This window comes from Vicugna pacos, chromosome 14, assembly GCF_048564905.1.
Source record: "Vicugna pacos chromosome 14, VicPac4, whole genome shotgun sequence".
NCBI classification, from domain to species: Eukaryota; Metazoa; Chordata; class Mammalia; order Artiodactyla; family Camelidae; genus Vicugna; species Vicugna pacos.
The window spans coordinates 229,675-246,316 of NC_133000.1; the positions used below are offsets into that span (position 1 = coordinate 229,675).

At 37.1% G+C, this 16,642-nt stretch overlaps 1 protein-coding gene across 3 annotated transcripts in view; it reads left to right on the top strand.

Moving 5' to 3' along the window:
- RNF17 (ring finger protein 17) overlaps positions 1-16,642 on the top strand; it is an 88,945-nt gene that overhangs the window by 47,209 nt on the left and 25,094 nt on the right. For all 3 annotated transcript variants that reach the window (XM_072975913.1, XM_072975914.1, XM_072975915.1), the window contains 4 exons: positions 10,634-10,724; positions 11,697-11,812; positions 13,380-13,669; positions 15,009-15,172. In XM_072975913.1, the coding sequence (XP_072832014.1) occupies positions 10,634-10,724; positions 11,697-11,812; positions 13,380-13,669; positions 15,009-15,172 (661 nt within the window). The remainder of the gene's footprint in view (positions 1-10,633; positions 10,725-11,696; positions 11,813-13,379; positions 13,670-15,008; positions 15,173-16,642) is intronic.

The window sequence follows — 16,642 nt, forward strand, 5'->3', positions numbered from 1 at the left end:
ATATGATTTTAAATATTTTTTCGTTTTTGATAGATTCGTATCAGTTTTAATTTTGCTGACCTTCTGAAATTTTCATAAGATTAGTTAATTTTAAGGTTTTAAGAAGCAGGAAATATAAAAATGGTAAAGCATGTAAGTTTTGGTGGTATTAAGGAAATAGCGGTAGGTGAGTATGATGAGTACCTAAATAGAATTCAAAAATTCTGTCTAGATTCTGTTAGATTTAAAGAAAACTTGAGGAACACTAGCAGGTAGAAATAAAGTGTATCTTATAATCGTAGACTTGCGTGGAAAGCTAAAAATGTATAAATTACCAGTAAGTGAATTAGGATTCTGGGGAATGGCATGGCCTAGTCTGAGTCTGCTAGGCTCCTGCCATAAACACGCAAACCTGGATGCAGATCTGCAGACTGTACGGTCAACATCTACGACAAGTGTAGGCAGCAAGGTCCCACCAGGAGCCCCCACCACAAGTGGGGGGGGCTCTACCGATTGGACCCTGTGGTGTCACGCTTCTGGGGATGGATGGGGAGGGAAGCCTGACTGGGATTCTCACAGGTCACTGTAGCCCACAGGCCAGTCTGAGAGCAGCAGCCGAAACTGAGAAGGAGGTGATGCTGGGTGTGCTTCATAGTTGAAGGGAAGAGCCCTGTAACAGGCCAGTGTTTCATGGTGCTGGAGCTTTCTTTGCCGTACATGCTCTCTTCCATGACCCCACGCAGAGGAGGAACTGCTGGGCAGAGGGCCTGATTTGAGCAAGACAGACAATGGGGCAAAGGAAAGATGCAAATAAAAGCAGGAGAGAGGAGCAAATATGAAGCCATATCATCTGTCACTTTGGGAAAATAACACAAGAGAGCATTCTGGAACCATGAAGCTAGGAAAGCAGTTGTGATCCCCTTCTCCTGAAGTACAGGAAGCTTTATTTCACGTTAAACATTAGCGAAAGAAAGGATTATAGTCAAATTCCATATAAATTATTATGAGGAAAAAAGGAGCCACATAATATCCCTAGAGGCAGTGGAATCAGCGAAAAAGACATGCTTACAAAACAATCTAATATTTTTAAGTAAACTAAAAACTTTAGAAAATGATAGACACTGAAGAAAAACATAAAACAATTTTAAAAACTCAGGAACAAGACTGATTACAGAAAAAGGAAGGCTTGAAAAAAGAGATGATAACACTCAGGAAAGAAAAGAAACCTAGGGAGAAACACAAAAATACATAATAGAAAATGTTTTTAAGAGAAAAACAAGATAGAAAGGAGGACAGATATTTTTTGTTTTTTTAATGGAGGTACTGGGGATTGAACCCAGGACCTCGTGCATGCTAAACATGCACTCTACCACTGAGCTGTTACCCTCCCCCCAACCCAAGACTAGAGCTTTTCAATTAAAAAAATAAAAATCCAAAGGATTCAAAAGAAAACAAAAGTGATCTAAAATAGACAAAGGCCTAATGTACATGTAGTAGGAATCTCAAAGAAGAAAACTAAAACAGAATAAAACAAATACTAAAAACCCAATTCAAAAAAAGGTCCCTAAAGTAAAAGACTGTTTACAACTATATATTGAAAGAGCACAGTGCCTATCAGGGAAAATCAGTTCAGGAATGCCAACACTGAGAGATTATCCAGTAAAATTATTGATTCACAAGGGAAATAAAATAACACTTCCCACCAACACTTTACTCCAGAAGGTAATGACATAACATTTAAAAAATACTCAAAAGAAAATGGCAGACTGTAGGTTTTATATCCAGCCAACTGACCTTCAGGTGTTGAGACCACAGGAAACTGGTCTGACCACAAAGAAATGCTGTTTCTAGGAACCGTTCCTGAGGAACCAGTAAGGGAACCAGCTTTAGATAATCAGCCAGACTTGAGAGATTCTGACGTAGTGCTGGTGGTGAGCATCATCACATTGTTTTACCTAAAGAATGAAGACCAAATGGTCATGGGAAGCAGTATAGAATGCCAAGTGGATATGGCATCATTTCAGAGAATGGAGGGGAAAGGAGAGGATGTATGAAAAGTTGAATAAACTCACTGCTGTCTCATTGGTATTAATTAGGAGTAGGTACTTCCAATAAGAAGTAGGGGAAAGAGAAGCGGTTACTGATGATACTTAACATGAACTATATTAATATTTTATATAAACAAGTAAGTAAAAATGGTAAGGAAAGTGAAATTAACTGTGTACATGGTGGCATAGCCTCTCAGAGAGGAACTTTTTCAAAGGACTAAAACATAGTGAGTCGACGGTACATGTTTACCAGAATATATCCTAAGGACAAAAAATAACTGCTTCCCACCCCTCACCATAGAGTCATCAGCTGTTTTCATTCACTCCAGAGTTGGTTGTAGTGTTACTGAAACAAGATGGGAATGCAATCAGCTAAATTCAACCGTGAAAACTGCAGAACAACTCAATTTATTCAACAGAAAATTGCAAGGGAAAGTGATGGAAGGGGCACTAAAGACCCATATTGACCATTCATGATGCATGGACTTCTCTTACTTTACCAATTCAAACTAACTGTTTTGAAGCATCAGGAAAAAATGAACACCATCCGAGTGGTTGATGATTTAGGAATTATTAATTTTCTAATGTGATAATAGTACCATGGTTGTGTTTGCATTTCCAAAAATAATTTTTTTAACAAACATATTTTCAAATGAAATAATGTTAATTCTGGGGCTTACTTAAAAATAATCAGGGATGGAGGTTCTGAATACATGGAAGTTTGGTGAAATAAAGTTGGTCATGAATTGATAATTGTCAAAGTTGAGTGATAGATACATCAGATTTATTACATTCTCTCTGCTTTTGAATATTTTGAAAATTACCATAATAATTTTTTAAACGTGAGTTCACTGGATTTTATTCTGTAAGTTTCAGGTGTACAGCATTATAATTCAATATCTGTATGCACTACAGAAAGATCACACCACAGGTCTAGTCACCACCCATCACCATGCAGTTGACACACTTCACCTGTTTGACTCACCTCCCATTCCCCTTCCCCTGTGGTAATCACTAATCTGATTTTTGTATCTATGAATTTGTTTTTCTTTTCTTTTGTTTCTTTGCTGGTTCATAGATTCCTCGTGTGTATGAAAGCATACGGAGTTGTCTTTCTCAGTCTGACTTAACTTCATTTTAGCACAATACCCTCAAGGTTCATCCATGGTACAGATGTGAAGATTTCATTCTTTTTTATGGCTGAGCAGTAATCAGTTGTGTATATACCACTTGTTTATCCATTAATCAATTTTATGGTTGCTTCCATATCTTGGCTATTGTGAGTAATGCTGCAGTCTACATAGGGGTGCATATATCTTTTTGAATTAGTGTTTTCATGTTCTTCAGATAAATACCCAAAAGTGAAGTAGCTGGGTTCTATAGTAGTTAATTTTTTGAGGAACCTCCGTACTGTTTTCCATAGTGGCTGCACCAGTTTACATTCCCACCAACAGTGCAGAAAGATTCCCTTTTCTCCACATTTTTGCCCACACTTGTTGGTTGTCTTTTTGACAGTAGCCATTCTAACGGATGTGAGGCAATATCTCCTTGAGGTTTTGGTTTGCATTTTCCTACTGATGCTGAACATCTTTTCATATACCTGTTGGCCATATGTATGTCTTCTTTGAAAAAATGTCTATTCACATCTCCTGCCCATTTTTTAACTGGATTGTTTGTTTTCTTGTTGTGGGGTTATATGAGTTCTTTATATATTTTAGATATTAACCCCTTATTGGATATATGATTTGCAAAATATTTTCTCCCATTTAGTAGGTTGTCCTTTCATTTTGATGGTGGTTTCTTTTGCAGTGTAGGAACTTCTAGTTTGTAGTCTTTGTTTATGTTTTGTTTAGTTTTCCTTCCCTTGGCATGAGAGCCACAAAAACATTGCTAAGCCTGAGGTCAGTGAGGATAGTGCCTATGTTTTCTTCTAGGAGTTGTATAGTTTCAGTTCTTACATTCAAGTCGTTCATTCATTTTGAGTTAATTTATGTGCTTAAGATAGTGGTCTAGTTTTACTCTTTTTCACGTGGCTGTTCAGTTTTCCCAGCACCATTTATTAAAGAGACTATCCTTTCTCCATTGTATGTTTTTTGCTCTCATCATAAATTAATTTTCCATATACATGTGAATTTATTACTGGGCTCTCAATTCTATTCCATTAATTTGTGTGTCTGCCTTTATGACAATACCATACTGGGTTTTGGGGGTGGGGGGCAGGGTTAGGGTTTGTTTGTTTTTTTTAATTTTGTGGGGAGGTAATTAGGTTTATTTTTTTTGATGGAGGTACTAGGGATTGAACCCAGGACCCTGTGCGTGCTAGGCATGTGCTCTACCACTGAGGTATATATACCCTTCCCCTTAGTACCATACTGTTTTGATTACTGTAGCTTTGTAATGGAGTTTGAAATCAGAGAGCATGGCACCTACAGCTTTGTTCTTCTTTCTCAAGATTGTTTTGGCTATTTGGGATCTTTTGTGGTTCTATACAAATTTTAGAATTCTTTGTTCTAGGACTTCCAATACTATGTTGAATAAAAGTGGTGAGAGGGCATTATTCTCAGATTTGATGTATGTATATATTCTTAAAAGTAATGTGAAATTTCTGATCTTAGAGAAAATGCTTTCAGCTTTTCACCATGGAGTGTGATGTTAGCTGTGGGTTTATCATATATCACCTATATTGTATTGAAGTACGTTCCCTCTTTACCCACTTTGTTGAGAGTTTTTATCATGAATGGATGTTGAATTTTGTCACATGCTTTTTTCCACATCTATTAAGATGGATTATTATATGGTTTTTATCCACATTTTGTTAATGTATGTATCACGTTGATTAACTTGTGGATGTTGGGCCATTTTTGCGTTCCTGGAATAAATCCCACTTGATTGTGAATGTATGATCCTTTTGATGTATTGTTTTGCCAATATTTTATTGACAGTTTTTGCATGTGTTCATCAGGAATACTTGGAAAGTCTCTCTCCTCTTCAGTTTTTTGGGAGAGCTTGAGTAGAGTTCTACACAACATTTTTCCTTGAATATTTGTTAGAATTCACCAGTGAAGTTGTCTAGTCTTGTGCTTTTGTTTGTTGGGAGGTTTTTCATTACTGTCTCAATTCCCTTACTAGTAATCAGTCTATTCACATTTTCTGTTTCTTTGTGATTTATTTAGAAGATTGTGTGTTTCTGGGAATTTATCCATTTCTTCTGGGGTGTCCGGTTTGTTGGCATATAAATGTTAAAAACATTCCTTCTTTCATTTCTTATTTTATTTATTCAAGGTTTGTTGTTTTGTTTTGTTTTGTTTTGTTTTCGGTTAGTCTAGCTAAAGGTTTGTTGATTTTGTTTATTTTTTCAAAGAACCAGCTCTTTGTTCTGTTGGTCATTTCTATCTTTTTTCTCTATTTCACTTATTTCTGCTCTGATCTTTATTATTTCCTCCCTCCTATTAATTTTAGGTTTTGTTTGTTCTTTTTTGGTTCCTTTAGATAAAAGTTAGATTGTGTATTTGAGATTTTTCTTGTTTCTTGAGGTAGGCCTAATTGCTATAACTTCCTTCTTAGAACTGTTTTTTTTTTTTTTTACTATATTTCATAGATTTTTGATATGTTGCATTTCTGTTTTCATTTGTCACTAGGTATTTGATTTCTCCGATGACCTACTGGGTGTTCAGTAGCATGTTGTTTAATCTCCATTTTTTGTGGGTTCTCCCATTTTTTTTCTTGTGATTTCTAGTTTCATACTATTGTGGTTGAAGAAGATACTTGATATGATTTCAGTTTCTTGAATTTATTGAGACTTGTTTCGTGAGCAACACATGATCTATCCTGGAGAATGTTCCATATGCACTCGAGAAGAATATGTTATCTCCTGCTTTGGTATGGAAAGGTCTGTATGTATCTGTTAAGTCCATTTGGTCTTAATGTGTTGTTTAAGTATGCTGATTCCGTATTGATTTTCATCTAGATGATTGATGCGTTGATGCAGGTGGGATATTAAGTCACCTACGATTATTGCATTGCTTTCAGTTTCTCCCTTTAAGTCCATTAATGTTTGCTTTATGTATCTTGGTGCTCATCTTTTGGGTGCATATACATTTATAAATGTTACATCTTCTTGCTGGATTGACCCCTTATCATTATGTAATGTTCTTGTCTTGTATTATAGTCTTTGTTTTAAAGTCTTTTGCACCTGATATGCGTATAGCTACTCCAGCTTTCTTTTTATTTCCATTTGCATGGAATATCTCTTTCTGTATCTTCACTTTCAGTCTATGTGTTTCCTTTCTTCTGAAGTGAGTTTCTCATAGGCAGCATTTAGATGCATCTTGGTTTTTTCATCCATTCAGCCACTCTGTCTTTTGATTGGACCATTTAGTCCATTTACATTTAAAGTAATTATTGATTGCTGTGTACTTACTGCCATTTTTGTTAATTGTTTTCTGGCTGTTTTGTGTTTCTTTTCTTTCTTCTCTTGTGTTTTGGTGATTTTCTTTGGTGTTATGTTTAGGTTTTTCTCTTTCTTTTGTGTATTTATTATAAGTTTTTTGTGTGTGGTTATGATAAGCTTCACATATAATAATAGCCTGTGTAAATAGTAGCCTATTTTAATTTAGTGGTAACTTTAATTTAAACACATTCCGAGGCTTTATTTTTTCCTCCTTCCCCCACATTTTATGTTTTCAGTGACACATTTTACATTTTTATTTTATGCACCCTTTAAATAATTACTGTAAGTTTAGTTAATTGTACTACTTTGCTCTTTTAACCTTCATGCTTGCTTTGTAAGTGACTGATTCACTACCTTTATTGTATTTACCATCTATTGTAATTTTGTATATTTTCATATTACTAATTAGTGCCATTGCTTTTCATTTTAAAGAAGTCTCTTTAACATTTCTTATAGGGCTGCTTTGGTGGTGATGAACCCCTTTAGATTTTGCTTATCCGGAAAACTCTTAATCTTGCCTGCAAATTCTGAATGGTAACATTGCTGGGTAGAAAATTCTTAGTTGGAAGTTTTTTTCCCTGTCAGCACTTTGAATGTGTGATACCATTCCCTTCTGTCTTTTAAAGTTTCTGCTGAAGAATCTACTTATAGCCTCATGGGGGCTCCCATGTACATAACAAGTTGTTTTTCTCTTGCTGCTCTTAGGATTCTCTCTTTTTCCTTAACTTTTACCATTTTAATTATAGTGTGTGTTGGTGTGTGTTTCTTTGGGTTCATCTTATTTGCACTCTCTGGGCTTGCTGGGCCTGGATGTGTGTTTCCTTCCCCAGATTAGGGAAGTTTTAGCCACTATTTCTTCAGATAATTTTTCTGGTCCTTTCTTCTACTTCTTCTTCTTCTTCTTCCTCATCGTCTTCCTCTTCTTCGTTGTTGTCTTTTTCGTTGTCTCTGTCTCTCTCTCCTCCTCCCTCCCTCTCCTCCTCCTGTAATGCAAATGTTACTCCATTTGATGTCCCAGAAGTCCCTTAAGGTATCTTCGCTTTTCTTTTTCATTTTGCTGCTGTGTCCTGGGGAGTTCCATTGCTTTGTCTTCCAGTACGCTGGTTCATTCTTCCGCCTGATCCAGTCTGAGTGTATTTCTCATCCAGTTATAACTTCTGTTTGGTAGTTTCTTATAGTTTCTATCTCTGTTGAAGTTCTCACCGTGTTCATTCTTTTCCTGAGTTTGGTGAGCATTTTTTATGACAATTACTTATAACTCTTTTATCAGGTAAGATTGTTTATCTCTTTTTTTGTTTTGTTTTTAGTTCTTTTTCTGAGGTTCTGTATTATCCTTTTGCTTGGAACATACTCCTCGTCGTCTCCTCATTTTGCCTGATTCTCCATTTGTTCCTGTGTATTACGTCTCTTCCAGTCTTGAAAGCATGGCCGTAGTTAGGAGATGCCTTTGGACTGAGAGGTGCGATCCTGCCTGGCCATCACAGCCTGGCAGTGAAGAGTGTCCCTTCTGTGGGCTGCGTGTGCCCTCCTGCTGTGGCAGGGCTACGGCTGCTGCAGGGTGCTGGTGGGCAGGGCTGTTGCTTGGATGGCTGTGAGGTCCCGCTGAGGCTCGGGTAGGCAGGGCAGACCCACTGGTACTAACAGGTTAGAAGGAGGATTTCAGTGCTGGCATTTCAAGGTAGCCTGAGATCACAGAAATGGCTCCTGCCAGTGTCTCATTCCTGAGGGGCATCCCAGCTGGTGCCTGCCTCTCCAGCAGATGCTTCAAGATTAGCAAGTCAGTCTGGTCCGTGAACTTTTCAGTCTGATGTTTTTGCACTTGTTTTTAGGTTAAGTGAGTCTGCACTCAGGCCCTTTGAGAGCAGGTTTTCTGTTCCCGGCAGTCCTGTAGTTTTCCTGGTCAGATTAGATTCCCTGATGGTTTTCAAAGCCAGGTGTTTGGGAGGCTTTTCTCTCCTGTGAAGGATCTCGGGATCAGGGTGCTGCATGTAGAGCTTGGATCCCTCGCTTCTCAGGGAAGAGACCCATCCCCTGTGGGTCCCTCCTGGCTGTGAATTGCTGCAACTGGGGGTGGGTTTTTCTTGGTGAGACTGTGTCTCTGTGCCTCCTACCTGTCTTGATGCTGTCCTTAACTGGGCTGTGGATGCTCTCACTTCCTTGGTAGAACAGAGTTCTGTCAGCACCTTGATTATACCCAGTATTGTGGAGAATACATTCCTGTAGACACCTTGAATTGTATCCTGTGGACTGTAGTAGAATACCACCGTTTCAGGAGTCTAATAATAGCTAACCTTAAGCACATCTGGACCCCTGTATTAATTGCCTTAACAGGCGTTATTGTACTTAATCATCACAGCAAGCCTTTAAGCAATAGATAAGGTATCATTTAAACATAAAGAAATTGAGTCTTCAAGAGGTTAAGTATTTTATAATCTAGAGTAATAACCATCTACTAACTGTTGAACTAGGATTATAAAAGTTCTGATTCTACAGCTGGAGTTCTAACCACTATGTTTTACTGCTCTTCTGAGAAATTTTTTTCTATAGATTTCCTTTTGTTGTGGAAAATACACATTAACATGAAATTTACCATTTTTAAGTGTACAGTTCAGTGGCTTTAAGTAGTTCACATTATTGTGCAACCTATACCACTGTCCATCTCCAGGACTTTTTCTTTCCCAGCTGAAACATACAGGTCTATGGATACATGCCATATTTTTCTTAAATGTTGTAATACTTTCAGATGTTCAAAAGTTAACATTTTAAAAATGCATATCCACAAAAAATCATAGGGAAAATTTAATGTTATGCTGATATTATCTGTATACCATCCTAATAAATAAAAAACCTTAAGTAAGTCAAGGAATCACTAATAATATAAGCTTCTTAGCTCATAAGAACACTGTTTGGGCTTCTTTTTTGTTGCTGGTTTCTTTTGGGGGAGGTGGTAGTTAAGTTTATTTATTTATTTTTATTTCTAGAGGAGGTACTGGGGGATGAATCCAGGACTTTGTGTATGCTAAGCATGTGCTCTACCACTGAGATATGCCCTCACCTACTGTTTGGGATTCCCAGAAACCATTTAATATGAAAAGATTGGCCATTTTGGTTATGTACTTAATGGATGGAGCAGCTTCCGGGCAACTCCAGATCTTGAAACCATTTCCAGGGAGCCTTCAGAGCCTGCATTTATGTTGCTTGTAATCCCTTTAGTGGCAGTAGTGCTTTGTTCCCTGGGGGTGGTTTTGATGGTTAGAAACATCTAAAGTCACTGAGTTTCAACTCTGAAATCTAAAAGAGGTGATGAAGTTGATACTCTCCTTTTCATCAATCTGTCAATAAATATTTATTGAATACTTTTTACTATGAACGGTAAAAAGTAAATTTTCTATAAATGAGGCTAATGTTCATGGGTAGTGATTCATATTAGATTTAAATTCCAGAAAAAAATTTTCTAGAAATATTTGGGCAGAGAAATCATCATTACAAAGGGACTGTTCTTTTATTACTTCCATTAAATACTTTTGCGTGGCTTCTGTGTGCTGGGCACTGTCCTAGGCATTGGTGGTAATGACAGATAGGACACGTGTGATGCGTAACATGTAGACGACATCTGAACTGCACAGGTCCTCTTGTGCAGACTTTTTTTCAGTAACACGTACTGCGGCAGTGCACATTGTGGTCAGGTGAGTCTGTGAATGCAGAGCTTCGGGTGTGGAGAGCCAGCTGTAAAGTGATGCAGAGATTTCTGACCGCACAGAGGGTCAGCACCCTGACTCCTGCACTGTTCCAGGGTCAACTGAATGTACACCCAATACGTAACATGGTATCCATGCTGCGTTTATGGTGTAGTTAGCATACATGAAATGTGTGTATTAGCGTAATAAACTTAAAACATAACCTCCTTTTTTAAGAGTTCTCAGTGTAGCTTTAGAACAGAGGTACATAAATAACTTAGCATGTAATTTGGGTCATAAGTAAAATAGACAAAGGGCTATGAAAATGGGGAATAAAATTGTGAAAATAACACAAAGCCACGTTTAAATTTTCTCATTACATGTAGTTGGTTCAAATTTATGTCTGCATGTGGAGTTTCTTTTGTGTAGTTCTGTATCCTATGCTATTTGTATAAAACGATTGTCATTTTTTGCTTTAGACCAACTGGTGGCAGTGACAAGTGGACAGCAACAGCCTGTGACTGTCTCTCATTGTACCTGACTGGAGCCATGGCAACCATCATCGTACAGGTGCGTGCCAGGTGAACAGCTACAGATGTGGACCAGTTCTGTCATTGATGGTTTCTACAAGCCCGTTTATTTTGCTGAGTAAATAACAGTAAGCTGTTGGATTTTTTTTTTTGCAACCTTTTTTTGGTCTTAATTCAAGTTATAATGCCTGTTTGATAATAGATATAACATAAATGATTATATGAGTGAATCAAAACATTTCTAAAGTAATATTCTTGAGTTGATAATTTGCACATTCAGAGTATATGTATTTATGCTGAAGTGCATTTTTGAAGCCTTTTGATATTCTTTACAGATTGGAAAGTTAGGCTTCTAGTGAAATCATATTAACAGTGTTATAAAAGTGTATGAGTATGGATTTAACATGAGGATACATATATAGGATGTATCTTTTCAGAACACTTAAAAATTCTCTTTGCCTCCTTTACTTTTTTCCAATTTGATACATTTTATTGCAGTAACGATTACAATTTTCTTACTAATTTTTCCATGTTAATTTTTTCTATGTACACTTTCTCCATTTTTATAATTTTACATAAAGCAGAATATATGTTTTGTAGTTCTTTCCTTTTTTGACCTTTCACAAGGAAAATAAAGTCATACCTGGGAAAATATATTTTAGTTCTGTAATTTGCAGAGTTTAGGAGAATATAGAAACTTGTAATTGAGGGTGTATTCCTCCCTCCTCCACTCTGGGATGAAAAAAAGCTTTCAGCCTTTTTTCCCCTCCCCTTGGTAAATTTCACCTAGACAGTGATGCCTTCCTGATACACTTCTCAGGACACCTGTCTTACCCTGTTGACTCTCTCCCATGCTGTTTTCTCTGATACGCTCAGATGTCAAAATTACTTGGTTGGGAATTTTTCTTCCTGGCATGGAGAAATGTGGAGGAAGTACCTGTGAAAAGTGTAATGTTTATAAGAAGATTGCATTTTTGTGTCTCATATTTACTCTGGTCTTAAATCACTGCAGGAAAACAAAACAACATGGCCATTACCTGTGAAAATTTTCTGCAGAGATGAAAAAGGAGAGCGTATTGATGTTTCTAAATATTTGATTAAAAAGGGTTTGGCTTTGAGAGAAAGGAGGTACAGACCTTTTTTTTTTAATACCATTTTGTGGTGGAAGCTTCTAATTTGTGTGCTTTCAGATGTGAATTGCCTCTTGTTTGCTCTTAAAAATGACTTATAACCTGACCTTGAGGAGCTAGCTCAGAAATAAATTCATTCAGGATTGCTAAATATTTAAACCCCTGCTGACATTTTTGCTTTTATACTTTCCCCTTTGCTCTGGTATTTACACTCTAAACCAAAGGAAAAGAGAATTAGATAGTGGATAGCAGATCCGAGCCCTTTGACCTCATTTGCTTAGATGGAAATGTTTAAGCTTTACATTGGAAATTCTGGTAGATATATATACCAAAATGGGTGGCAAAGGTAGAAATGGACATCAAAAAGAAGAATACCTGAGCAATATTTACATTTGAAGATCCTTTCAGGTAATAAGTTTGGGGTTTAAATTCCTCTGATCCAAGGGGAGAAGAATCAGGATATTGCTGTAGCCCCAGTTTCCTCTCTCTGTCTCTTTCCTTGTAGAGGTAGAGGTACATTAGAACTGCAAATACGTATTCCAGGTAGCCACTCTCCACCATACATAGCCAGATCTCTTTTTTCATCATAGATTGTATCTTTCCTTATTTGGACCAGGACCCCAGTCCTGATGAAGTGGAAAGAGAATGAGAAATCAAAATAAAATGAAAGTGAGGTTGTTGGCTTGGTGTGGTAGAGGCTGGCTTGCTGCTGGGGCATCGGTGCACAGCCGGACGCTGCATCTTCAGGCCTGCATGTGTGACTTTAGGCTACACAGTTCCCTGGTAAAAGAAACGTTAAAGTGAAAAATGCTACACAAGCTAATACTGCTGACAATAGCCACCACTAATTTAATGTTCTTTTTTGCTTTCATGGCACTAAAACTACTATCTCAAGACTGGGACGATGAGGGTGCAGTGTTACTTGAGGAATTATGTAGCTGTTTTATCAGTGCCTATTTCCTTTTCAAAGAAAATACAGGGAAGTGGGAGAAACAAAAACCTGCCATAATTTCTCTAACATAAGCAATGTTAATATGTCCTTCTAGGATTTTTTATAGGCATAATTTTTTAATTGGAAGGGAATAACAGGAAGTAAAACAATTATGAGTGAGTATAGCATATTACCATTAATACTTAGTCCTGAATAGTACGAAAAAACTATTAGGGATTCATATTATCTTTGTATTGTTTTATGAATGTTGATAACTTGCCACACAGATGTTTGTCATTGGGCTAAATTGGAATCAGCTTGAAGCTGTTGTATTTCTCAGTAATATCTAGTTAATTGTGTAATATTTGGCATATACTTACTACAAGATTTTAAGAGAGAATGGCATGTAATGGTGGATAGTAGTTTAACATATAAGTGGAATTGTATTGCTTTATTTTCATCAAGCTCATTCATAATTTAAAATAACTTTCATTGTAACAAATCAGTATATCCTAGGCTAGAGCAAATATTGTCTTTAAATTTCAAGCATATTTGAAGGATTCTTTTTATGTTGTTTGTCCATAATTTTTTTATTTGCTCATGTTTAGATGTGTTCTTTTTTTGGATGTTACAGAATTAACAAATTGGATAACAGCCATTCATTATCCCAGAAATCTCTGGAAACCCCCCTGGAACAAGATGAGTCAGCAGTTACCAAGTGTATTAAAATTAACTGTGACCCTGACAAAAAAGCAGCTGATACTGTCAGTGAGCACAAGGTGTCTGAATTTAAGGAGCAAATTCTAGAACCAAGGACTGCTGGATCCTACAGACCACCAGCTATCCCTACCCAGAAAGTATTTGAGGCCATAGTCAGCTGCATTGGTGACGATGGCACTGTGTTTGTGGTACCTAAGTCATCAGGTAAGACTTCCACTTTGTGCAGAGCTCTCAGAGTGGTCACTGCAGCTCCTGTTCTCTGGTAAGATACCCGTGGATTGAAATACCTTTGGCAAGTATCTAACCTCTCTGAACTTGTCTCCACTGAGTTGTTGTGTGGGTTAAATGAAATAATGCACAAAAAGCACTCTTCACAGTACCTAGCGCGTAAAGATCATTCATTGAGACACTGGAATGGATAGACACTGGGCCTAAAGTGAGCAGGGGGCAGTTCTGGGTGTGTAAGACCACTTGTGCAAGTTTGGAAGCTCTCTAAGAAAGAAGAGTTAAAAGTTAATAATCGTTTAGAATGAAAACAGGAATCAGAACCAATGACTAAAGACCAGGGACTTCCTGAGTCTCTTCAGGCTAATGTGCTAGTGCTGGCTTTCTGCAACCCGGGTGTGCCCAGAACACTCGAGAACTCCTGGCAGCTCCAGCTTTCACGGGATGCAAGCTCCCTCACTCGCTTGTAAGTCCACCTGTGGTGAGGGGTACGGTGACTATGAAATTTTTGTCTCATTTGTTAATCTCGTAAATACTGTTTTTTATTTGAAAACTAGAGTAAATCTGTGTAATTGGCTCTTGTACAAGTGAGTAGTGTTTCAGACCTCTAGCAACAGTGCTTGATCCAGAAGCTTTGCTTGACGTGTGTAATCAGGGCTGGGACTGGCTGACTGTTCTGTGCCAGGCAGTGCGCTAGACGCTTTGTGTCCAGTCCCTGCAACCCTGATGGTGCAGGTGGGCCTGTTAGGCCCAGTTCGCAGGAGACCAGGCTGAGGCTGCTGCCCAGGAACACACGCCTGCAGCAGAAGAACTGGCACAGGAGCTGACGGCAAGGCTGTCTCCGATGGTACCAGTCTTGGACATGTGTGGAGATTATGAGGCAGTTAGCAGGAAGTAGCAATGTTAGTTTTTATATCCACACATCATGATCTATCTAAGCATCTCATGATGTTCAACTTGTGTTCTGTTTCACATATGTGTGCTGCTAAAATGATGTTCTGTTTAAGTGCTAGTTCTTTTGTATTAGGCTCCCTGTGTGTTTAGAGTTTTTAATGACTCTTGCACTCCCAAAATAACGCTTGCATTTATAACCAGAGATCAGAATAATTTACATGCTGTTAATCAGTAGTATGTTTTGAAACATATAGAAGCTACTGACTAAATTAGATTTTTATTAAAGCTCTATTATGTGGGGACTAATTTTTAATTCCTTAGAATATTCTCTAAGTGATGAAGTTATTAAAGGTTGATGATGACTTCATTTGAAAATGATAGGGAATTTTCCCTAAATGCTTTCTATTTTTAATAATTTCTTCAGAACCAGAACTAATGAAAATGATGAATGAAATTCAGAGTAATTTAAAATGCCTTGGTCTTTTGGAGTCTTATTTCTGGAAGAAGGGAGAAGCCTGTGCAGTAAGGGGATCAGATACGCTGTGGTATCGAGGCAGGGTGGTGGAGGTCGTTGGCGGCACTATCCGGGTAAGTCTCATGTTCTGTGACTATTTTAAGGCTAAATGCTATAATAATGTTAAGTGGTCTTTTGAATCCAAATACATGAAATTTTGATTAAAACATCTTTTAATGAGTTCATTCCTGTAGAAAGATCAGTCAGATGCATTACACATTTATTTGTAATAAGAATTTCTCTTTTTATTTTCAAGTATATTTATTAAGCTGAATAACCAAAAAATATTTCCAGATAGGAATTTTGCCACTGATACCTTAATGGTGCCACTTATTTGTAATTGGAAGCCCTGTTTGTATACATTGTGTTAAGTAAAACAATTAACATTTTCCAGTTTGTTCTGTATCTCCTTAGCAAATTTATTTTCAGGCCTATCTAATTTACTCTTTCACAATAAGGGTTAATTTATCTTTCCATAATACTGAGAACAGTGCTTGAGTTTCATCCAGAATCTTCAGAAAGAACTGCATACTGTAGACCTTGAACAGCACAGGGGGTCAGGGCACCAGTGCCCCACACAGTCATTCCAAGTATAGTTTATACTGTTCTCCATACCCAGGGTTCCACATGACAGGTTCAAACAACTGTAAATCGTGTAGTGCTGTAGTAGGTATTTACTGAAAAAAATCCACACACAAACCCTTGTAGTTTAAACCCATGTTGTTCGAGGGTCAAAAGTATTTTGAAAAAATGTGTATATGTAAAAAAATAGATGAAAATGCCTCCATTTACAATGTACTCACTAAGTAAAGCAATGAAATCAAGAGACATGAAGTCTATGAAAAATTTGGTATTAGGAAGGGAAGAAAAATTAAGAAAAGTCTTTGTTTATACTTGCATAGAAGTTTGTTACCTATTTGATGGTGACATTTGACAGTTACATAGCACCTCAGGTTTCTAAGCTTTTTTCACATACTCTTTGTTTCCAACTATCATAAATGTAGATTATTATTCCCATTATAATAATAAGAAATTTGGATTCAGTGATGTGCCCAAGGTTAACCTATCAGTGGGTGGTAGTGCTGGAATTCATGTCTTAAGCCTCTGATTCATAAATTTCTGATCTAACTCTTGGGCCTTTTCTGCTGGAATACAAACCTTGTATGTTTTCAATAGAAGTAAAATGGTTTCAAATTTTGGGTGAGTATTTAAGTATATGGGTACTTTCAGATTCATGTGTTTATATGCAAATGAGTCAGTTTTCACATACATTTGACTTCTTCAGATAATCCTTTTTCTTTTTTAACATAAAGGTAAATTGAAGTTCAGTTTTCATTGTTACCATTCATGAACTTTACATATAAGGAATCCAAGTAAATAAGATAGTGTGGTGAGCTTTATTTTTCTCACACTTTTTAATATCTCTGGTTTTTAAATTTATTTTAAAGTATTTTGAAATTCTAATCATTTTTTATTTTTTCCTATACATTTCAAGTATACACAGTAAGTTTTTCATTTCTTAACTTCCTGTCTTTCAAAGTTTA